This window comes from Rhinatrema bivittatum, chromosome 19 (genome assembly GCF_901001135.1).
Source record: "Rhinatrema bivittatum chromosome 19, aRhiBiv1.1, whole genome shotgun sequence".
NCBI classification, from domain to species: Eukaryota; Metazoa; Chordata; class Amphibia; order Gymnophiona; family Rhinatrematidae; genus Rhinatrema; species Rhinatrema bivittatum.
In genome coordinates, this window is record NC_042633.1 from 21,689,535 (window position 1) to 21,713,853 (window position 24,319).

Genomic DNA, 24,319 nt, shown 5'->3' on the forward strand with positions numbered 1-24,319 from the left:
GTCGGGGCCCTGCAAAACACACACACACACACACACACACACACACACACACAGGAAAATAAAAAAAAAACAACTCAATTTCCTGGCATCCTTTTAATTTACCTTTTTTTTTTTCTTGGGTCATTTTTGTGCATTTTTTGTTATTTTATTTTTTTACCATTTTTGAGGGGTGGGGGGAGGGTGGGGGGGGCAACTTAAGTCTTAAAATTGTGCATCCCCCGGGGGGGGTCCCTCTGGAAACCATAAAGGGGAAAAAAAAAAAAAATCCCATGGGCAGAAAAATGTAGCACCGTTCTCTTTTTGTGCGTGTGACCGGAATAAGGAAGCCGAGGAGACTGAGCATTTGCCGACATATATTAGATATTAGATAGATATATCTACATACATTTTTTTTTTTTTATTCTTGCTTCAGGATTCATTCCTCCAGGCATGAGAAGAGCCTTGTCCCTGGCCTGCGCGTCTCCGTGGGATCCATGGGGAACCTGGTAAGCGAGAGAGCCCTCGGCAGCCCTAACCCCCCCCCCCCCCTCCTCCCCCCCCCCCCCTTCTATCCTTCACTGTCCCGATTTCCCATGGCTGATATTTGATTGCGAACCTTGGCTCGGCCTGGCTTTATGACTGTGCCTCCTCTCTGTCTGTCTGTCCTTTGCTTTTTTTTTTTTTTTTTATGTTTATTGTTTTCTTAAATTAACTTCCAACCCTTAAATCGCTACCGCTGCTGTCACCACCGCCGCCACCACCACCACCTGCGTTCCAGTAGGGTCTGATCCCTCCCTGAACCTGAAGGCTGGCTTCCCTAAAATGCTGAGACCGGGGTCCCTCCTCTCCCTGCTGCTGGCTCACATGTCGTACTTCAGCCCCGAGAAGGCCCTGGCCGCACCTGCGGAGAGCGGTGAGTCCCACCCCCCTCCTCACCTGTCCACCGTTTGCATGTCCCAGATGGCAAAGGGATTAAATACCCAACGTGCAGTACAGCAGGTGCTGCCCGCTGCTCCTGTTTCTCTGTCACATGTTCCTTTCCTTCGCCTTTTTCTAGCCATCCATCCTTTTCTCTCTCTTCCCCCCCCCCCCCCCTATTTTTGTATATCCCCTGCCTCTCTCACGCTCCCCTTCCTAACCTCTCTCTCTCTCCCTCTCTTTCTCTGCCTCCTTGTAGGCCTCTCTGCATCTCCCCTTCCCCTTCCCCACCATACCTTCCTTGACTCGGGGTGGATGCCTGGAAGGGATCCACCGGCTGCCCAGTAAGAAAAGTTTTTTTTCTCAGGACTTTTCTCGGGTCGCCCTTAGCCGCATCCCCTTGCTACCCGTGCGCTTGCGAGCGGGGCGAGGAAGGGGGGGGGGGGGTCGCTTCTTGGGAGCCAGCGCTTTCAGTAAGAGGTGTGTGGCGGGGGGGGGGGGGGAGCACTGCCTAGTTTTGCCCTTTCACCCCCAGGTCCACCAAAGAGGCCGATCCCAGTCCCTTGCATGCAGGGGAGATCGAAGGGGAAAACCTGAACTACAGCTCCCTGCATACTAATGGGGTCAGCCAGTTAGGCTGAGCTGGGGTGAAGTGGCCACCCCAGGGTGCATTCTTCCACACCCCCCCCACCCCCAACGTGGTTCAACACCACGATTTCAGTCCCAGAGGGGGAGAGCCGTCCTTTCTAGCTTCCCACCCTGGCTGTACCGCCCCTTTCGGGAGGAACCAGTGAGAATTCGGTGGGGGGGATCGTGGAATTGTTTTGCCTCTGGAGGTTCAGGGCCCGTCGCTGCTTACCTGGAAACCTGACGCCAACACGCCATCCAGGGGCGGGCACTGTGCGCGCCCACCTCCAGCACGTGCCCAGGCAAATCAGGTGGCACAATTCCCTGCGCATGGAGGCGGACGGGGGGGCCAGGCCATATGGACCCGTGTGGCTGCCCGAGTGCCACCATGTAGGCACGACACTCCTGGTAATGGGCAGGTGGGCCCAGAGAGGTGGCTGTCTGTCCCGAGGAAGCGAGGAGCCATGAACGAGGGGACCAGAAATGTCTTCCTCCGCCCATGTCCTGCCGTTCACCTGCCGGTTCTTGCTCCACCTCACGTTATATCTTGGAAGGAAGGGCCGGGACTGGCTCCTTCTGTGGCATCTTTCGGGGGCTAGCAGATGACCAGCTGCCTCCAGTTTCGTTTAAGACAAGGCTGATGCAGGCCTGGCTTTATGCCCCCTCTCCCCATTGCATAGAGAGACCTCTACTTGCATTGCCTTTCTGTGGGGTGGAGGGGGATGGAGAGCTTCACGACCCAGCAGGCGCTTGGGCCAAAACCAGGACTGGCCAGGTGGTTAACCCCATACATAGCGAATACTTTCCTGTGTTTAAAAAACAAAACCCAACAAAGCCTGTCTTAAATCTGGTTCCTTCTAATCCGAGTGGGGCAAAGGTCCACACTGAAACGCATACAGACAGATGCATAGGTGCGTTCATGTGTATGAAGGCTGACCAGCTCCTCGGAGGTGCGGGAGTGGCGGGGAGGGAGCGCTGCGTCTGTCTGGTGAAGGTGCAGACACCCAATGATGTCTTTCCAACCCTTCTATCCCTGCCAGATGGCACCTCCCAGGGGCGACTCCCTCTGGCACCCCCCTACGCTGTGGTTCTGATTTCCTGCTCGGGACTCCTGGCCTTCGTCTTCCTCCTCCTCACCTGCCTGTGCTGCAAGCGAGGAGATGTTGGGTTCAAGGTGAGTGATTCTGGCGGGGTGGGGGTAGGGAAATATAGTTTTGATTTCCATAGGAAAAGAGCGGAGGACCTACCTCTCCATGCAGGCAGCTGGGGAGTGGAGGGTGTCAGACCAGGACTGGATCAAACTCTTTGGGTTGGAGCTGGATGAGCTGACAATACTGTAGGCAAGCCATTGAGCATCCCATATTAGAGAATAGATAAAGCCAACAGGGGGACCATGAGGACAGAGCCTCAAGGCTTCAGTATTGCCAAGGGATCCACTTGAAGGAGGGAGATTTTCAGCCAGTTCTGCTTTTTGCACTTATGTCCCCCCAGTGCATTGTAAGATTTGTAGTCTCTGCTTCCACCATGTTCAATCAGCCAATCAGGATGGGGGGTATCTCCTTCCATGGGCATCTCTGGGACTTGGCAGTGGTGCCTGTGGAAAGAGCGGGTAATATCGGTGTTTAGAAATACCATCTTAGAAGCACAGACCAGATGTATTCCACACATTAAGAAAGGTGGAAGGAAGGCCAAATGATTACTGGCATGGTTAAAAGGGGAGGTGAAAGAAACTATTTTAGCCAAAAGATCTTCATTCAGAAATTGGAAGAAGGATCCAACAGAAGAAAATAGGATAATGCACAAGCGTTGGCAAGACAGGCGATAAGACAGGCAAAGAGAGAATTTGAAAAGAAGTTGGCCGTAGAGGCAAAAACTCACAGTAAAAACATTTTTAAATATATCCGAAGCAGAAAGCCTGTGACGGAGTCAGTTGGACCGTTAGATGATCGAGGGGTTAAAGGGGCACTTAGTTAGGTAAGATAAGACTGAATAAATTCTTTGCTTCGGTGTTCACTGAAGAGGATGTTGGGGAGATACCAGTTCCAGAGATGGTTTTCAAGGGTGATCATAGAGCATATAGAAAGACATGATTTCATGGGACACGGCATGGATTTACCCAAGGGAAGTCTTGCCTCACAAATCTCCTACATTTTTTTGAAGGGGTGAATTAACATGTGGACAAAGGTGAACTGGTAGATGTGGTTGGTGTATTTGAATTTTCAGAAGGCGTTTGACAAAGTTCCTCATGAGAGGCTTCTAAGAAAGTAAAATGTCATAGGATGGGGGCCATGTCCTTAGATAGATTGCAAACTGGTTAAAAGACAGGAAACAGAGAGTAGGATTAAATGGTCAATTTTCTCAGTGGGAAAAGGGTAAACAGTGGAGTGCCTCAGGGATCTGTACTTGGATTGGTTCTTTTTAATATATTTATAAATGATCTGGAAAGAGGTACAGTGAGTGAGGTGATCAAATTTGCCAATGACACAAAATTATGCAGCGTAGTTAAATCACAAGCGGCTTGTGATAAATTGCAGGAGGACCTTGTGAGACTGGAAAATTGGGCATCCAAATGGCAGATGAAATTTAATGTGGACAAGTGCAAGGTGATGCATATAGGGAAAAATAACCCTTGCTGTAGTTACACGATGTTAGGTTCCATATTAGGAGCTACCACCCAGGAAAAAGATCTGGGTGTCATAGTGGATAATACTTTAAAATCGTCAGCTCAGTGTGCTGCAGCAGTCAAAAAAGCAAACAGAATGTTAGGAATTATTAGGAAGGGAAAGATTAATAAGACGGAAAATGTCATAATGCCTCTGTATCGCTCCATGGTGAGACCGCACCTTGAATACTGTGTACAATGCTGGTCGCCGCATCTCAAAAAAGATATAATTGCGATGGAGAAGGTACAGAGAAGGGCAACCAAAATGATAAAGGGGATAGAACAGCTCCCCTATGAGGAAAGACTGAAGAGGTTAAGGCTGTTTAGCTTGGAGAAGAGACGGCTGAGGGGGATATGATAGAGGTCTTTAAGATCATGAAAGGTCTTGAACGAGTAGATGTGACTCGGTTATTTACTCTTTCAGATAATAGAAGGACTGGGGGGGGGGGGGGGGCACACCATGAAGTTAGCAAGTAGCTCATTTAAAACAAATCAAAGAAAATTATTTTTCATTCCCAATGCACAATTAAGCTCTGGAATTCGTTGGCAGAGGATGTGGTTAAGGCAGGTAGTATAGCTGGGTTTAAAAAAGGTTTGGATAAGTTCCTGGAGAAGAAGTCCATAAACTGCCATTAATCAAGTTGACATAGGGAATAGCCACTGCTATTACTTGCATCAGTAGCATGGGATCTATTTTAATATTTAATATTTGGGTACTTAAAAGGTACTAGCTGGATTGGCCACTGTTAGAAACAGGACGCCGGGCTTTATGGACCCTTGGTCTGACCCAGTATGGCAAGGTTGTATGACAGTCCCATTAAATGTCCCTTGGAGAGGACGGAAGAAGTCAGTGGGCGAGACAATTCCATCAAATGTCCCGTGGAGAGGGGAAAATAATTGTGACACCAGCATCCAGCTCCCAGTGGCTCCTGGCTGCCCAAAAGACCTTTCCGTTGGTCCTCCAGTGGGACCCTTCGCAAAGAGGCAGAAAACCGGCAGGGTCTTGCAAACTTGATTTGCCTGCCCACACACCCTTATGCAGCTTTCTGTATCTCTCATTTCCAGGAGTTTGAAAACCCAGACGGGGATGATTACTCGGGGGAGTATACCCCTCCCGCTGAGGAATCTTCCTCTTCCCAGTCTGTCCCGGATGTCTACATTCTTCCTCTGTCCGAGGTATCGCTCCCTGTCGCCAACCCGCAGCTCCCAAAGACAGGTACAGGCAAAATTCCCTCGCTTTCCCCCCCCCCCCCCCCCTTGCTGGGTGCCCGCTCATCTTGCAGATTCCCTGAGATTACTCCTGGCTAACCACCGCCACTATGGCTGTCCCGTGGGCCGACCCGGGGATTAGAAGTGAGGCAAAGGGAGATAAAAAGCCACTTACATCCAACTCCGATTCAGTAATATGCCCAAAAGTTAAAAGAAAAGGTAGGAGCGAGTCCCTGGCAGCAGGAGCCGAGCTTGCATTCCAGGACTTCACCGGCTCCATATTTAATTGTTGAGAGAAGGGTGGACACCCGGATCCAGACATCCAGTGAAGCTCATAGGAGTGAAAATAGTGGCAGAGTTCGAAGATGCAGACAAACGAGAGCTGTGGGGAGGGAGAAGAGCCTAGGTGACCCATGACAGCACAGTAGTAGACAGGCTGGCTGGGGCGAACGGTACATATCTGAAGTCGCCTGGACAGGCCGGGGCTGGGTCTTCCCCCCCCCCCCCCCCCCCCCCCCCCCAGGTCATGGGAACCGTCAACCCCCAAGCATGACGTCCCCCTCGTCCCTGTCCGGGTTGCCTGGGTGCCATCGCTCCTCGGGGTACTCTGCTCCCCCCCACCTGCAGGGTGGTGGGGTCCAACACTCCCGCTCTGCTGCTGGACCCCCAGCAGTGTGCTCCATGGTTCTGGCCCAGCTCGCTGACGCGGGTGTTGTGTGTGTCTGCCCTGTCTGTTTCAGATCTGGTAAAGCAGCCGGGTTTCAGCCGACAGGATCTGAGCTACCTGCAGGAAATAGGCACTGGCTGGTTTGGGAAGGTGCGTGAGGCCTCTTCCTCTCTCTTTGGTGTCTTCCTGCTCCCTCTCGGCACCCGTCTGGCTTCTGTCTTGTTCTTTTCCATATTCTCCCCCTCTCTGTTGCCGACGCTGTCTGGCTGATGGCTCATATCTTTTAGGTGCCTGCCTTCCTTTCTTAGCTCCCTCTCCCTCGCCCACCCTCGCTCTCTTTCCATCTCCCTCCCGCTTCTTCCCGCTTTCCTGTTGCTCTTCCTAGCTTTCCCAGTTAAACTAGACACACCCCCCCCCCCACCCTACAGCTACCAGGAAGGGTCAACCCGTGCTCTTCTCGTCTCTCTGCGACTTGCTGGTTGACCTCGAGCGCTCTCCCCCCCCCTCCACCACTGCTCAGCTCGATGCCTTCTCGCCCTTGTTTCTTTCTGTTGCAGGTGATCCTGGGTGAGATCTTCTCTGACTTCACCCCAGCCCAGGTGGTGGTGAAGGAGCTGCGGGTCAGTGCCAGTCCCCTGGAGCAACGGAAGTTTCTGTCTGAAGCCCAGCCTTATAGGTACCCGCACCCGCCACAAATAAAGCCTCTGCCCAGCCATGGCAAAGGAAGAACATTCTTTTTTTTTTTTTTTTACCATGTGCCACGCTTCCTCAGAAGTCATTATTAGTGGGCACGGGGGGGTCCATGACAAATGGTCTTATAAGGGGCGGGTCCCTCTGACACCTGCTATGAAGCTTATAAACCGGGCTATTGGGAAAGGCTTTTCATTTTCCTGGATGGTATAAACATCTGCCGCAGGGTTAGATGCCCTGGAAGGGGTGGAAAGCATGAGGAGCATTCTAGTGAAGCTTGAGGAATGTTCTGGAGTCTGACGGCTAAGATTTAAGGCGAAAACATGGAGGAGATGTGTTTGGCTTGCTCTGTACAAGTCTCTTAGGAAACCTTATTTGGAGAACTGGGTACATTTCTGGAGACTGCACCTTCAAACGGATATGAATTCGATCAAGGGCCTCGGGATGGTGTGTGGGCCACGGCCAGACCCAACTTTCTGCAGGGGCCCCCTGTCCCCTGCCACGGGAAAAGCCGTGGGATCCGGCCCGGGCTACAGGAGACCAGGGGGGGGGGGGGGGGCAGGTCAAGCAGTAGCGGCAGTGTGGTTGGCCGGCACATCTCTCTCCTCCCTACTGGCTGACAAGCCAAGCGTAGTAGTCTTAACAGTGAAAGCGGCGACTCCTCGGGGCCCCCCCCCCCCTTCCTTTTCCCCATCACGTGGGCAGGAGCGTTACACCAACACGTTTTGCCCTGCATGGCGATGGGCGTGACTTGCCAGTCCGTGTGCTGGGGAAAAAGGGGGCCCAAGGAGCCACTGCTGCTACTGTTAGATTAGGACGTCCAGATGGTACCCCCCCACAAAACACTTTGAAGTAAGGGCAGGCTAACACCTGCCCTCCCCACCCACAATGCACCAAACTTAGAAAGAGAAAAAAAAAAGCAGGCACAGCACCTCAAGACCAGCCCCTTCTCCCCTGCCTCTTGGAGCCAGCTAATCAGTTAACCCCGGGTGTGGGTGGCATTTAAACCCCAGATTTGACCAGCTAAATTCCCACTTCAGTATTTGTAAGCGTTCAAGGCCCTATTGCAACCGTTGTCTACTGTTCCTATGGCTGGTACTGTGCCAATTTCAGGGAAGGTCAAGGACACGGAAGGGGGGGAGGGGGAGTCACGGTGGCCCTGACTTTGGGCTGCTTCCAGCATGCTCTGGGTGTCCAAAGGCTGAGGGAAGCTGCAGGTTACCCAGGCCGGGTCAGTGTCTGCGGCCTGTAATGGAGACTTGCCTGCTCCCTCACCAGCTGGGATCCCCTGTAAACTGGAGACCTGCTTTCCCTCAATTTGCTCAGTGTGGAAAGGATACCTGCTAGAATTGACATGCTGAATAAAAGGCAGGTCTCCTTTCCACAACTCACATCTTGATCCCAGCCCTGTGGAAAAGGCAGGTCTCCTTTACACACTACACACTGAATCTCTCTTGGGATGAGAGGCAGTTTGATTTTCCTGTAGACACCCCCCCTCCCTGTCCCTTCCCTGTACGTACCCAGATCAGTCCAGACTCCTGCGTTTTGCCTCCCTGCCAGCAGATGGAGACAGAGAGAGTCTTACTGACACTGCTCCATAACCCTGAGTGCCACCTGCAGTTCCTTAGTATTTCTCTGTCTCCAGCAGATGAAAGTCCAGTCAGAGAAAAATCATTTAGATTAAGAAGAGAGGGGGTTGTTAGGTCTTGGTGGGACCATCCCCTTTGGTTGAGGTGGACGAGCTGGGGGTTGGTGACCCTTCAGTAGGCTCAGTCCTTTCTTCCGTGGGGGGGGGGGGGGTTAAATCTGGTGGTCCAGATCCCTCCCCTTCACGAGACTGCTGAGGCGGCTTGAGGCTCTGCGAAGCTGTTTGGCGGCCCTTCCCTCTTGCAGCTCAGTGTTCCAACCTCCCCACGGAAGTATTGCATTGTCATTTTTTTTTGGGAGGGGGGGAAGTTATTTAGAAAAAAAAAAATCAAAAACGATTTTCCTGTCTTCCTGTCGGGATGGCAGGGGGGTTTTGGCTTCTCAGCGGCAGAGCGTGCGAGGTGGGCGGCTGTTGGGGGAAAGCTTCCTTCCACGTGCGTGACGGTGCGTGGTTCGGTGTGCCGCGCTTGCAGCTCGACTCGGTCGCGGCTTAATCGCATTGGGTTGGGTTTGGGCGGGTGGCGAGGGATCGGTGGATGGCCCCTGCCGCTGTGGCAAAGCAGAACAGGCTCCTGTTCCTCTATCGCGTCGGGGTATGCGTCGAATTGGAGCTTCTCTCTCCATCGGTGCAGGAACGGCAGCCATGTTGAATACTCGGGCAGCTTTTGCCGCGCCAGCGAGGGGGAAGGGAGATTCCCCTCCGAGGCTGTCCCTGGTGTGTTCGGGCTCCCGGGGTGGCCCAGAAGGGGAGGATTTTCCTATTCTCCCGGTTCTAGAGTCCTCTCAGCCAGTATCTGGCTCCTCAAGGCCTTTTCCCATGGATTTTGTTCTTTTGTTGCATGAGGCCTATTCAGCTAAAGCAGTTTGCTGCAGAGCCACATTTGGGGGCCCAGGTCCGGCCTTCAGAGGGTCTAGTTATGGGTCTCAAGCTGGGGCAGGCAAAGAGAAAGCGGCCTTTTCACGTCCGGCGTGTGTTAGGCCTTTCTTCAGGTTCAGGAGATGCGGTTGATGAGTCTGAGGACTCAGATGCTGCTCCAGATGGGACGGGGGTGCCACCAACGGTTAATCAGGCAGTTAATACGGATACGGGTGGCATGGATCAGGTGGGGGATCCAGAAGAGATTCCAGTTTCCGAAGGAGACGGACCCCAGGGTGGTCCGTCTCTTTCATCGGAGGAACTGTGGCCCTTGATTCCTCAGGTACTGCAGGAGCTCAGTCTCAAGGTTCCTCAGGAAGACTCTGATTTGGAAGGGGCTGATCTGGTCCTTGATGGGCTGAGGGGTCCTGCAAAAGCCTTCCTGTACCACAAGTCCATGAAAAAGTTGGTGGATCGAGAGTGGGGTACTCCCGACGCCGGCTTGAGAGTGGGGAGGGCTATGGAGAAGCTTTATCATCTGCCCGAGCAGACTTTGGAGCTCCTATGGCTTCCTAAGGTCGATGCTTCATTGACGGCAGTCACTAAGAAGATGACTATTCCGGTTGAGGGGTCCGCTGCTTTGAAGGACTTTCAAGGTCGGAAATTGGAGGTTCCTCTCAAAAGGATTTTTGAGGTATTGGCCCTGAGTTTACAAGCGGCCATTTGTACTAGTTTTATGCAGCGGGCTAGTCTGCGCTGGGTGCAGCAGCTACAGGACACTCAGCCACAGTCAGGCAAGGAGGCTCAGAAGGCTGAGCGATTGGAGGCAGTAGTGGCATACGGTGCTCTTTATGATCTGGTCAGAACATCTTCTAGGATCATGATGTCTGTGATATCAGCCAGGAGATTGTTATGGTTGCGTAACTGGTCGGCGGATGTGTCGTCCAAGTCTCAGTTGGGGGTCTCTCCCTTTAAAAGGGAAGCTCTTGTTTGGTGAGGACCCAGAACAGCTAATGAAGCATCTGGGAGAAAACAAGGTGCACGGGTTGCCAGAGGATAAGCCTAAGGGCAAGAGATTTTTTCAGGCTCACTCCTGTTTTCGGGGATAATAGGAGGTCTCGTCCGGCGAGAGGAGCTTTAGGTCCACAGAAGCAATTCTCTCTCAGGGGCCAATCCTGGGGTCATTCCTTTTGAGGGAGGGGGGGGGGGGGAGCGGAAAATCTTTCCGGGACACCTTAGGGGAAAGCGTAGCTGGGGCTAAGTCCTCGCAATGAGGCGAGGTTGGTCCACTCCATTGTTCCGGTCATAGAAGGTCGCTTGGCGCAATTTTACGGGGAGTGGACCTAAATTACCATGAACCAGTGGGTTCTCAGTGTAGTAAGAGACGGCAACGCTTTAGAATTTGCTCATCCCATTCAAGATTTATTTCTAATTTATCCTTCGGTCCACTCGACAAGCAGCTAGCGATTCGGGAAACGCTGGACCAGTTGCAGAGACTAGGGGCTGTAGTTCCAATTCCCCACAAAGAACGAGGCACAGGAAGGTATTCCATTTACTTCATCATCCAAAGAAGGGGAAGGCACCTTTCACCCAATACTGGACTTAAAAAGAGTGAATGCAGCTCTGAAAGTTCCGCATTTCCAAATGGAGACCCTGAGATCAGTCATAGCGGCAGTGCACAATGACGAGTTCCTGGCTTCTCTAGTTTTGACAGACGCGTATCTACACATAGCCATCCGCCCAGAACATCAACGGTTTCTGCGGTTCATGGTTCTGGGTCAGCATTTTCAGTTTCAGGCTCTCCCGTTTGGTCTGGCAACGGCACCACGCACTTTCATCAAGGTTATGGTGGTGGTGGTGGCAGACTTACATTGGGAAGGAGTTCTGGTGCACCCCTATCTAGACCAGCGCTTCTCAACCGGTGTGTCGCCAAGCACCGGCTGGTGTGTCGCGTGCTCCCGGTCTCTCCCGCTGCTCTTCCTTCCCTGCTGCCGTTGCCGCCGGGCTATCAGCACGTTCAAGCCCAGCGGGAACGGCAGCAGTGCTAGAAGCTGTGGCACCCGCGGCTGGCCTTTTCCTCTTCCCGTGCCTGCCCTCCCCCCCCCCCCAGTGACCCGGAACAGGAAGTGATATGCAGTGCGCGGGAAGGAGAAAGAGCCGTGCCGCGTGGAAAAATAGCAGCGGCAGCAGCATCGGCTGCTGCCGCTGCTGCTGCCGCTGCTGCTGCCAGCAATTGAAGCAGCCGGTAATCGGGAAAGGAGACAGCAGCATGAGCCTCCCGCGGCCGATGGGATTCTACTTTCTTGGCCTGCGGGGGCTGGAGGAGGAGGCTGCTGCAGCTACCATTTGTGCTCGGGGGGGGGGGGAGGAAGTGAATGAGAGAAAGAGAGAGAAGCAGCCAACCAACCTGTTTGTAAGTGAGAGAATGTATTTGATTGAGAGCCTGTGGGTAAGTGAGAGAAACTGGTCAGAGAGCTGATGTGTGTGTATATGTGAGAGACAGTGAAAGTGACTACTCAGGGAGATGACTGATGTGTTTGTGAGAGTGTGAGACATTGGTCAGGGAGGTGACTGATGTGTGTGTATGCATGAGAGAGATCAGGTGACTGGTGTGTGTGTGAGAGAAAGAAAGTGATTATGGGAATGAGAAGCCTGTGCACGTGGAGAGAACAAACATGGGAGTGAGAGACTGGTGAGTGAGTGTGTGTGTGTGTGTGTGTGTGTGAGAGACAGAGAAAGTGATTATGAGAGTGAGAAGCCCATATATGTAAGTAGAACACGGGAGTGGGAAGCCTGTGTGTGTGTATGGCATGAGAGAAACTGTTCAGGAAGGTGACTGGTGTGTGTGTCAAAGACTGTTTGGGAGATGATTGGTGTATGAGAGACAGAAACTGGTCATGGGGGCATGACTGGTATGGTGTGTGTGTGAGAGACATGGGCCCTAAGGAAGAGGACCAAGAGTATAGAGCTTAGCCACTACTGCTGCTTCTGGTGTGTGCCACGGCCTGCATGGAAGAGGAGTAGGAGAGCTGCTGGAGGGGGTAAGTAAAGGTGGCTTTTTAAGTTTATTTTTCTTGATTGACTGCCATTTTAATTATTTACTATTATGTGATGTGTCTGCTTTTTTAAAATATTTTATTGGTGTTTGAAGAATTTTTAATAGTTTGTATGAGTTTTTAATTGTTGGATGTTATTCTGTTCATAGCTGTTTTGTAACATTTATTCTGCTTATTAGTATAGTTTTACAATTATTTCTGTGTGGGGATCTATAGCTGCTTGCTAGTTCTGTTTTCCTAATAGGAGGTGTATTGGTGTTTAGGGCCTGATTTAATATTTGTAGTGTTGCCTTTTCATAGATAGGGTTGCTCCTGTTTGAGTGTATTCCATAATACAGGTGTAACTGTGTGCGGATTAGTTTATGTGCATTACTACAGATCCTGGGAGTATGTTAGGTCGGTTCTGTGTCTGTTACCGAGATATTTTACTAGCATGTAAGCATTTGTATCAGTCTTATTTGTTGTGCTTTCTCAAGAGGACATGCATTGGTGGTAAACTGCTGTCTTTTCATAAGTAGGGCTATTGAGCCTGGAAGTAGAAGGAGTTTGAGTTGCTGTTACTGAGATGACACCAGAACCAGAATATCTTTTTTGTAGGGTGAGTTGTATGGGGAATGTCGTAATTCTGCTTTACATCCATTATTGTGGGTCAGGGAGGTTCCCGTGGATGCAAACTGTACTTTTACATCTAGCCCAGTGACGATCATGGGTTCAGTGTGTCGTGCATTTGAGAACCATCTATCAGGTGTGTCCCAACAGAAAAAAGGTTGAGAACCACTGATCTAGTCGCCTGGATCATCAGGGCGAAGTCGGAGGCCCTCTGTCTTCAGTCAGTTCAGAAAGTGCTCTGGTGGCACGAGTCTCTCGACTGGGTGGTGAACCTGGCAAAGAGCCACTTGGTTCCCTCACAGTCCCTAGAGTATCTGGGGGCTCGCTTCGATATTCAGGATGGCAGAGTGTTTCTCACAGAGGAGAGAGTGCAGAAGCTGCAGGGGCAGGTTCATCAGTTGTTGAGACTGGCGGTGCCCATGGTCTGGGATTATTTACAGGTCCTGGGCTCTATGGCTTCAACCTTGGAGTTGGTGCCATGAGCGTTTGCGCATATGCGGCCTCTGCAGGAGGCTCTTCTCTCCTGTTGGAATCCGCTGTTGGAGGAGTTTCATCTTCCCCTGCCACTCGAGGGAGTCAGCAGGGACAGTCTGTCTTGGTGGTTCCTTCGTTCAAACCTGGACCATGGTGTGGAGCTGGAGGTTCCGTATTGGGTGATTCTTACTACCGATGCCAGACAGTCTGGTTGGGGGGCAGTTTGTCAGCGACAGTCAACACAGGGCTGGTGGTCCAAGAAAGAGGCTTCTTGGTCTATCAATCGGTTAGAGACCAGAGCAGTGCGTTTCGCTTTACTTGCTTTTCTGCTGTTGGTGAGAGGTCGGTCAGTGAGGGTCCTGTTGGACAATGCGACGAAGATGGCCAACATCAACCGGCAGGGAGGAACCAAGAATCGAGCAGTAGCCAAGGAGGCTCAGAAGTTGATGCTTTGGGCAGAGCAACACTTAAAGAGGATAGCAGCATCACACATCGCAGGGGTCAACAATGTGCAAGCAGATATTCTGAGTTTTAGAGTGTTAGACCCGGGAGAGTGGGAGCTGTCGGAGATGGTGATGCAGCTCATTCACGAGACGTGGGGTTGTCCTCAGGTGGATCTAATGGTGACTCGTCAAAATGCCAAGGCGTTTCGGTTTTTCAGTCGGCAGAGAGAGCACACAGCCGAGGGTGTCCTCTGGCCTCGGGAGGTTCTCCTTTACGTTTTTCCTTCTTGGCCTCTAGTAGGCAAGGTGTTGCAATGGATAAAGAAACATCCGGTTGATGTAATTTTGGTGGTGCCGGAGTGGTCCCGTCGGCCTTGGTTCATGGATCTTATCAACTTGGATGTGGACAGACTGCTACGCTTCAGCCATCTAGTGGATCTTCTTCAGATCAGGCAGCACACTTTTGTCTAGTGGCCTGGCTTTTGAGAGGTGGCGCTTGAGACGTAGGGGGTATCCCAGGCTGTTACAGGCTAGAAGAAAGTCTACATCTCTTTTGTATGTGCGGGTCTGGAAGATTTTTTAGATTTGGTGTATCACTAACGAGGTACAAGCTCTCAAAGCTACAATGTCTCATATATTATCCTTTCTTCAGGAGGGTTTGGTCAAAGGTTTGCCTTTAACTCTCGCAGGGTCCAGGTGGCTGCTCTAGGTTGTCTCTGAGGTAAAGCAGAGGGGTTTCCTCTGTCCACTCATCCTGATGTTACTTGGTTTCTCTGGGGGGGGATGCAAAGAATTCACATCCTCCGGTAAGGAGAGTTTGTCCATCCTGGAACCTTAATCTTGTCCTCAGAGGTTTGTGTGAGGCTCCCTTCGAACCGCTAAGGAGAGCAACTTTTAAAGATTTAACCGTTAAGGTCGTTTTCCTTGTGGCCATATGTTCAGCTAGAAGAATTTCAGAGTTACGGGCTTTGTCTTGCTGGGATCCTTTCCTGCAGATTTCAGACTCGGGGGTGTCGTGTACGGGACCTTCTTTTCTGCCTAAGGTGGTCTCAGTGTTTCATGTGAATCAGACAGTGGAGCTCCCAGCCTTTCCTGAGATGGACTCATCTCTACCCCATGTAAGGGAGCTTAGGCTCTTGGACGTGTGGAGATCCTTGTTGAGGTATCCGAAGGTGACTACTGACTAGAAGGTCGGATCACCTATTTGTTTTGTGGAGCGGTTTGAAAAGAGGTTGTCAAGCATCTAAGGCCACTGTTGCGCGTTGGCTTAAGGAGGCCATTGGTTTGTCATAGATCGCTAAGGGTTGACCGGTTCCTGATGGTTTGAGAGCCCTATCGACCTGTTCTCAGGCAGCCTCGTGGGCGGAGGCTCAGCAGGTTTCTCCACAAGAGATTTGCAGGGCAGCGACGTGGAAGTCTCTGCACACTTTCGCAAGGCACTATTGTTTGGATGTCGGGGATCCAGCGTCCAGGACCTTTAGGGTGAGTGATTTGCGAGCGGGACTCTCCAGGTCCCACCCTCGTTAGGGAGCTTAGGTGCATCCCAGGAGTCTGGACCGATCCGGGTACGTACAGGGAAAGGAAAATGGGTTCTTACCTGTGAATTTTCATTCCTGTAGTACCACGGATCAGTCCAGAACCCGCCCGATCCGTGAAGAAGAAGTCTGGAATACAGACTTTGTTGGGATCATACTTTTGGTTTTTGTACATTACGCTTTTAAAGAGGTCATCCTCTGGTTCTTGGGGGGCGGGGAGGGGAGTTAGAAATTTATTATCAAGTAGCCTTAAGTTTTGGTATACAGTCTTTATGCTTGGGTGCAGGTCAATACTGAGGGACTGCAGGTGGCTCACTGGGTTATATGGCAGTGTCAGTAAAACTTTCTCTGTCTCCATCTGCTGGCGGGGATGAATAATCCCAGCAGTCTGGACTGATCCGTGGTACTACAGGAACGAAAATTAGCAGGTAAGAACCCATTTTCCTTTCCCAGCACACTGTTACTAACCGTTGCCTTCCCTTCTGCCTTGTCTTCTCTCAAGAAGCCTCCAACATCCGAACATCCTTCAGTGCCTGGGGCTTTGCACCGAGACCATCCCTTTCCTGCTTATCATGGAATTCTGCCAGCTGGTAGGTGCCGTGAAGGGGTATGTGGCAGCTGACGGCCTGGAGCATGGCAGGCCAGTTGTGTGGGGAGGGGTACGTAGGATACTGTAAGTGACTGGGTTGCAGCATCCCTGTCCCCTCTGCCTCCCTCCACCTTCCTCCACCCTGCCCATGCTCCCCGGGGAGCTCGTACGAGAAGGTTAAGTGACTTGCCCAAGGTCATGGAGTGAGTAATGGATATGGGGTGGAGGAAGGGGTAGTGGAGTGTGATAGAAAACTGGGGTCTCCAGGATCATAGCTCTGTCTTTATTTATTTATTTATTTATTTATTTATTAATTGCTTACCAAAACCTAAGTAATTTACAAGTTGCATACGCAATTTAAAACGAACAAGTCAAGGAAATACAGATCACAATCTTCAAATAAAAGACAAACAGTGATTTGAATGCCTTTGGTTCTTCTGTTAGTTAAACGCAACTCCTCTGGAAGGGAGTTCCAGATATTAGGGGCTGCTGCAGAGAATGCGGACTCTCTGATTTCTGCTAATCGTGCCTGCTTTTACAGAAGGACAATCCAAAAGTCCTCTCTGAGATGATCTGAGAGACTGAGTTGGATTGTAAACTCTCAAAAGGGCATTCGCCCAGGGAAGCAAGTCTAGTTTTCCCAGTTGGTGGCCCATCATTGAGATTTTAAAAATGATCCCATCCAACACGGTCAGCCAACGTAAATCCATGATGACCGGGGTTATCTTCTACTTTTACCTGAAATCAGGCGTGCGGCTGTGTTCTGCAGGATTTGCATGGCTCTCAGTTTATTTCCTGGAATGCCAACGTAAAGAGCATTGCAGTAGTCCAGTACTGGAAAAGTAGAAGCCTGCACGACTGTCCTAAAGTTGCATGATTCCAACAGGGGCTTTTAGCCATGGAGAACATGTAGTTTAAAGAATCTGGCCTTGGTTACAAATTTTATCTGATGAGTGAATGATAGAGGAGCATCTATGCATATCCCAAGACTTTTTACATGGGGAAGGATTGGAAATGTCACACCCTCAATGGTCAAAGAAGATGGAAACCGATTATGACGGTGAAGAACTTCAATTTTTTTGGGTCGCATAGTAATGAATTGGTCAGACACTCAAATACGCATGTCAACCATAAACAGTGGCTCCAACACAATACATTAGCCTTGAATATTTCCAAATTAGAATTTGCCATTCGTTGGTGTAAATTCGATAGCCATCACAAAGATTTGCCAATACTTTATGGATTGGGAAGGGATAACTATTGAATAGTAGCGCAGAATGTGCCAAACCTTGGGGAAAACCAGTGAGCATCGATGACCATTGAGAGTGCCGTTGCCGAATCCTTACCAGATATGTATGCTCAGCTAAATGAGAGTGAAACCAGGACAAGAACAACACCAGACACACCACACTTTCGTAGGTGAAATAAGAGACTGTTGCGGCCTAGTGTGTCAAACGGAGATGAAGTGTCAAGTAGTCCAAGTATATAACTATTGCCCCACCTGTAAGCTTCCAGTGATGTTTTTAACTGGAATAAACCCAATTGAAATAACTCCACTGTAGAGTGACAATATTGACAACAAAATCCAGAAACCAAAACATATACCCTACAACCTACATCTTCTGGACAAAAAATAGGGAGTCATTACAAAATGCAATGAATGGTGGAAGATGGTAGTCTCATAAAAGGTCCACACTGAGTACCAATCAGGTTACGCTGGACAACTACTATAATCAACGTCCACCTAAACCACCTAATTTTTAATTTTTTAAGAATGTTTTTTTTTTTTTTTTTTTTTGCAATTAAAAATGTCATCTTGACTTAAACGAAACGAAGGTGATACTTAGCACTGCTGATTTCTCTTCAACTGATTACTACTCCATGCTCAGTCTGTACACGCTGAGATGCTTATTCCACTGACAACAGTTGAACCCGACGTGGCCACCTTTCAAATAAAAATCCTTCCTCAGGGATCAGTGTTTAATCCACGATGGCTTCATAACTTTTTTTTTTTTTTTTGCTGGACCGGATCTCACCTACTTACACCCAGTAAGTAATCAGTTAAAGAGGAATGAGCAGGGCTAAGTATCACCTTTGTTTTGTTTATGTCATTTTGACGTTTTTAATTGCAAAACTAAATATTCTCAAAAAATTAAAAATGGAATATTAGAAAATCGAATGGACTGTCATGACAAAAATGTATATTAGGTGGTTTAGGTGGACGTTGATTATAGTGGTTGTCCAGCGTAACCTGATTGGTACTCAGTGTGGCCCTTTTATGAGACTACCATCTTCCACCATTCATTATATTTTGTGTTGACAGCCTATTTATTTGTCCATAAGACATGTGTTAACGGGGGAAAAAAGGCATTTGCTGTGTTCAGCCTCCCGCAATGCCTTGGTAAGCGAGATTTCCCTTCGCCGTCAAATACATTCCACTCAGAGATGCTAGGGCAGGCTCCGTTTATTTGTCACCAGTTAAACTTGTGCACCTCCATTCTGTTTAACCATCCTGCAGGGGGACCTGAAGCGATACCTGAGGGCGCAGCGCAAGGCAGACAGCATGACCCCGGACCTCCTGACCCGCGACCTCAGCACCTTGCAGAGGATGGCCTACGAGATCACCCTGGGGCTCCTGCACCTTCACAATAATGACTACATTCACAGGTTGAGATGCTGGGAGGCTGGGGGGTGGGAGGAGGGAGGCCGGAGTTTGCGTCCTCTTCCTTCCTCTGTGTGGAGCTGAAGGGCAACTGACTCAACGAACTTCATTCCGGCCTCTCCTGAGGGGGGAGAAGGTAGCTGCTGGCCTGCTTGGGTCACCATGACCTGGCCGCTTTGGCAGTAGGGGAGATGGGTACAAGCTGTCCTTTTGCCGATTTTTCCCTAGGTCACTGCAGTGACTTTTGGCAACCCATTGGTTTGTTGTGTGCCAGGAACTGGAAGATTCCAGCCCAATCTGTCCATGATACCTGATGGATTTGGGTCCGTGCCACTCATCCCCCCCAAAAAAAGGGACATCTCCCCTTCTTATGATATAACTAAGGCCCTGTGGTTTCTCTCTCTCCTTCCTTCACCTGCTCTCTCTGCCTCCTCCCTTTCCATTTTTTTTCCCCACAGCGACCTAGCCCTGAGAAACTGCCTCCTTACTTCAGATCTGACTGTTCGCATCGGAGACTACGGTATCTCCCATAACAACTACAAGGTGAGACGTTGGGCATGGGCCAAGCTTGGAACTGGGAGAGAAAAAGCAGATGGAAGGAGGCGTAAATCTGAGACAGGCTAGCTGTGGGTCCCTCTGGTCTTACTGGGGATTAGAACAGTGACAGCAGAAAAGGACCATACGGCCTATGTCTGGCCATCCATACCAGCTATTCAGCTGTACAATCCCTACCACTCCCCTAGAGATCCCCTGTGTTTATCCCATGTTTTATTGAATTCAGATACTGCCCTTGTTTCCACCACTTCCATGGAGAGGCTGCGCCATGCATGACTCCCTACTTATTGATTGTTGTATCCCAGCTCTGGGACCACAATGAACCCCTCCAATAACTCTCCACTAGCGCTCTGGACTCGTCTTCCTCCTCTAAGAGGTCGCTGAGGTCGGGGCAGAGGAAGGCTTTCCTTCGCCAGAGGAAGTACTATCCTCCGCCCTCTCGCTCCCGTCAACAGCATCAGGGGCTCCCGCGGTCGTCCCAGGCAGCAGAGAGCCTCCAAGGGCCAGCTGGTACCTCAGTTAACTCCAGGGACGGGGTTTTGACTGGGTCATAGGGAGCGTAGACCAGTTGCCCATACCCGGGACGATGGATCCGCCAATCGGGGGCAGACAGTGGTTCTTTGCGAACCAGTGGTCCAGTGTAACCTCAGACCAGTGGGCTCTTTGCCAAGGGTACCGATTGAACCTATTGGGTGTCCCGCCAAATTGCCCTCCGAGTCCATTTTGGGGGCCGGTAGCACATCAGGAAGTACTTCTAACAGAGCTCTCTTCCCTCTTAACGGCCAGAGTGGTCGAGCCTGTTCCACCTGGGCAGAGAGGGTGGGGATTTTACTCCAGGTACTTCCTGATTCCAAAGAAAACAGGAGGACTCCATCCCAACATAGACCTAAGGGCCTTGAACAGATTTGTCAAAAAAGAAAAAGTTAAAGATGGCTTCCCTGGGCACTTTGATCCCCCTTTTGCCATAAGGGGACTGGCTATGCTCCCTCGATCTGAAGGACATGTATATTCACATCGAGATCTTCCCCAGTCACTGGAAGTATCTCCAATTCATTGTGGGGAAAATAGCACTTCCAGTATCGGATGTTGCCATTTGGGCTAGTGTCAGCCCCATGGTTCTTCACAAAATGCCTGGCCCTGGTGGCAGCGCACCTCTGTAGACTGGGGGGTGCGTGTTTTCCCTTATCTGAATGATTGGCTGGTCAAGAGTACATCTCAGGCAGGGGCCGTCAGGTTCATGTGCTTGACCATCCGGGTGTTGGAGTCACTAGGATTCGTCTTCAACTACCCGAAGTCCCATCTCAGCCCATCACTTCAATCGGACTTCCTAGGAGCCCTGCTAGACACGGCTCAGGTCAAGGCCTTCCTGCCTCGTCAAAGGGGCCGTCATTCTGACAACCATCGCGGCCCCCCTGGTTTGAGGCAGACGAGCAGGGGGGGGGGGTTGGGGGACCATCCTGATAGCTCAGTATGGAGATCCGTGGGGTGGACATCTGGTGGTCCAGATCCCTCATCCCCCCCCACGAGAGAGCAGTGGAACCTGCTGGCAGTTCTGCACTGCAAGCCCAGTGGAGCTGGGAGGTTTCCCTTTCATATGGTTTGCCCTGGGCTGGGTTGCTAAAGTTTGGTGCAAGGAGACGGATATAGCCAGTGGTCTGGCTCTTTTCTGATCTGCCATGCGGCCTGCGCTCCTGGAACTGGAACCTCTGCACCAAAGGAAAGTATTGGTTTCTGTGGATCTTTATTTGTTCTCAGAGAGTAAAAAAAAAGAGAGAGAGAGAACAAGGAACTAGTTAGAGGACTTTGTGCAGCATCAAGGTTCCAGAGGGGGAAGCTACCTTAGCAGCTCGGGGAGCTCAGCGATGGGGTTTTTCAGCAGCTTCTCTGCCTGCAGAAGAGACCGGGTGCTGGCTCCAGGGGGCTGAGGGACCGTTCCCCCTGCTTGCCATTGAGATGCTGGTGGTGCCACGGGGGCGGGGAGGAACAGCGGGCCCGTGTGGCAAAAGCCGCATCGCCTTCAGAGGTCTGCATCGAGCATGGCCGCACCAGTAGAATGAGCCTCGCGGCCGACGGGGGTCTAGCACTGAACCCTTTCCCCATCAGCACGAAATGGCAGCCATCTTTGGTTCCCTGGCAATGTTGGCGGGAACAGCAGGAGGAATCCCCTCCTCAGCTGTTGCGGTTCCCTGTCCCGCGGAGATGCAGGGAGGCCCTTGCACCGAGGAGGAGTCTCTGGTTCTGGTAGAGGTCTTTTTTTTTTTTTTTCTTCCTTCAGGAAGCTAAGAACTTGTGTCCTCAGGTGCGGAACATTTGCCCGTCTTGGAATCTGAATCTAGTCCTTAGAGGATTGTGCGAGGCTCAGTTTGAGCCACTAAAGAGAGCTATGGTTAAGGACTTGACTCTTAAAAGTGGTTTTCCTAGTGGCTATTTGTTCAACAAGGAGAATTTCGGAGCTCCAGGTGCTGTTGTGCCGAGATCCCTTCCTCCAAATGTCTGATTCGGGGGTATCTTTATGCAGGTGCCTTCTTCTCTACCTGAAGTAGCCTCGGCGGTTCATCTTAGTTAGACAGTGGAGTTTCCAGCTTTTCTGGATTCCTTTATTTATTTATTTGAAAATTTTTCTATACCGTCGTTTAGTAATATAACATCACAACGGTTTACATTTTGGCACGAAATAGGTTTGGTTAGGTTCTAAGTTATCCATAGTGTGCCAATATTTTACGGTTACATAGTTCAGTATTATACTCTAAATGAGAGATGGGTTGGGGTTACTATTTATATGATTTGGGGATAATCATATATTGTGTATACTGTTTTAATTTAAGATTTAATTATGGGTAAAAAGTAATAAAATTGTCGATTCTCCTTTTTTTATGGTGACTTTCAGTTGTATGTATTTGTTGTTAGTCATCGCTCTCATTGTGAAATGCTTTTTTGAAAAGCCAAGTTTTTAGGCCTTTTTTGAAGAGTTTTAATTCTTTCATTAATCTCAGTTCAAGTGGTAATGTGTTCCATAATAATGGTCCTGCCAAAGATAGTGCTCTCTCTCTCACTTGGGTCAACTTTGCTGTTCTGACTGAGGGAATGGTTAGTAGTGCTTTATTGGCTGACCTGAGATTTCTTTGAGGGACATGTAATCGTAGTGCCGTGTTTAGCCAGTCGGCGTTTTCGTCATTAATTAATTTATGAATTGTGCAAAGTGTTTTGAATTGTACTCTCTGTTCTATTGGGAGCCAGTGTAAATCCACAAGTGTTTGGGTGATATGATCTCTTCTGCCTTTTCCAGTAAGTATTCTGGCAGCCGAGTTCTGTAGTATTTGCAGTGGCCTGATTGTGGTGTATGGTAAACCTAGGAAGAGTGTGTTGCAGTAGTCTGTGCTGGCAAATATTAAAGCTTGTAGTACTGTACGAAAGTGTTCCTGATTTAATAAGGGTTTTAGTCTTCTAAGGACCATTAGTTTGGCATAGCCTTCTCTTACTTTTATTGATATGTGTTGTTTAAGGCTGATTTCGGTGTCCATAATTACTCCTAGGTTTCTAGTCTTATCATTTAACTCCACTAATTTATCGTTTTTAAGTTTGATGGGATTTTGAATTCTTACAATGTTTTTTCGTTCAAGGTGTATAAATTCCGGTTTTTCTATGTTAATTACGCCTCATGGGGGGAGCTTGGGTTCTTAGATGGGAGGCATGCATTATTGAGGTATCTAAAGGTCACTAATGATTTCTGTAGATTGGATCACCTCTTTGTACTGTGGAGTGGTCCAAAGAAGGGAAGTAAGGCATCTAAGGCTACAATTGTGTGGTGTCTGAAGGAAGCGATCGAGTTGATTTACATTTTTAAAGGGCACCTGCTGCTGAGGGGTTTAGAGACGCACGTGACGTGTTCTCAGGCGACTTCCTGGGCTGAGTCACATCAGGTGGTCTCCGCAATGAAATTTGCTGGGCGGCTACTGGGAAGTCGTTGCACACTTTTGCTCTATGAGCGGAACTCTCCATGTCCCCACCTGAGTTAGGGGAGCTTAGGTACATCCCAGGAGTCTGGACTGATCTCTGTACATACAGGGAAAGGAAAATTGGTTCTTACCTGTTAATTTTCATTCCTGTAGTACCACAGATCAGTCCAGAGACCTGCCCATTTACTGGGGGGGGGGGAGAGGCCGCCACTCGTACTGTTGCTTTGCATATAGTGCGGAGTTCTTGGAGGTTTTCAATGCTGATCGCTTATGTTAAATTTGGGAAACGAGTTTTTCCATTGTCTTTTTGGGCAAATTCACCTTCTTCCAGCTCGTTGGAGGGGAGGGAGTTTGCTTAGAAGTTATGGTTGTTTCTGTCATCTTGGCTTGGGTGCAGGTCAATACTGAGGGACTGCAGGTGGCGCACTGGGTTATGTACAGTGTCCGTGAAATGTTCTCTGTCTCCATCTGCTGGCAGGGAGGCAAAACCCAGGAGACTGGACTGATCTGTAAGAACCAATTTTCCTATCTCGCCTTTCCTCTAGGGTGTACATGTTTAGATCTTTAAGTCTATCCCCATATGCTTTAGAACGAAGACCACTGATCATTGCCCGTTTTAGTAGCCACCCTCTGGACTGACTCCATCCTTTTTATATCCTTTTGAAGGTGCGGTCTCCAGAATTGTACACAGCATTGTTTCCACTGTGTGTCTTTCAGGAGGACTATTATATCACCCCTGACCGACTCTGGATCCCTCTGCGTTGGGTGGCTCCAGAGCTGTTGGATGAGGTCCACGGGAACCTGGTGGTGGTAGATCAGAGCAAGGAGAGTAACATCTGGTGAGGCTTTTGGGGGGGGGGGAGGGGGAGCAAAGAAAGCAGTGGTTGGCACCCTGTCATCCAGCCCAAAATTCAGGAGCAAGTTTGTTTTTGGGGGTTTTTTTCCCAGAGTTTTGGATTGTAGTCGACACACGGGCAATCATGGGCTATGCTGTTTTACCTTTTGCCACTTCTCAGCAGCTTTCAGGATCATATGATGTGTATTTCACTTAAGGCAGAAGGACAGTCCCATTACAGGATAGAGACCATGTCCCCTTTGACTGGTCCTGGGGGGGGGGGTGGGGTTATCCCTTTCTCTGGACCCTTTGCCTGGCTCACATAGCAAACTCTGTGCCAGATTCATTAA

At 50.0% G+C, this 24,319-nt stretch overlaps 1 protein-coding gene across 1 annotated transcript in view; it reads left to right on the top strand.

The window, feature by feature from the left end:
* Window positions 1-801: 801 nt before the first annotated feature.
* Window positions 802-24,319, top strand: part of LMTK3 (lemur tyrosine kinase 3) — a 34,262-nt gene continuing 10,744 nt past the window's right edge. The window contains exons 1-9 of the mRNA XM_029584444.1: window positions 802-892; window positions 2,565-2,698; window positions 5,252-5,402; window positions 6,136-6,212; window positions 6,620-6,738; window positions 15,875-15,962; window positions 18,480-18,628; window positions 19,082-19,166; window positions 23,852-23,973. Coding sequence (XP_029440304.1) covers window positions 802-892; window positions 2,565-2,698; window positions 5,252-5,402; window positions 6,136-6,212; window positions 6,620-6,738; window positions 15,875-15,962; window positions 18,480-18,628; window positions 19,082-19,166; window positions 23,852-23,973 — 1,016 coding nt within the window. The remainder of the gene's footprint in view (window positions 893-2,564; window positions 2,699-5,251; window positions 5,403-6,135; window positions 6,213-6,619; window positions 6,739-15,874; window positions 15,963-18,479; window positions 18,629-19,081; window positions 19,167-23,851; window positions 23,974-24,319) is intronic.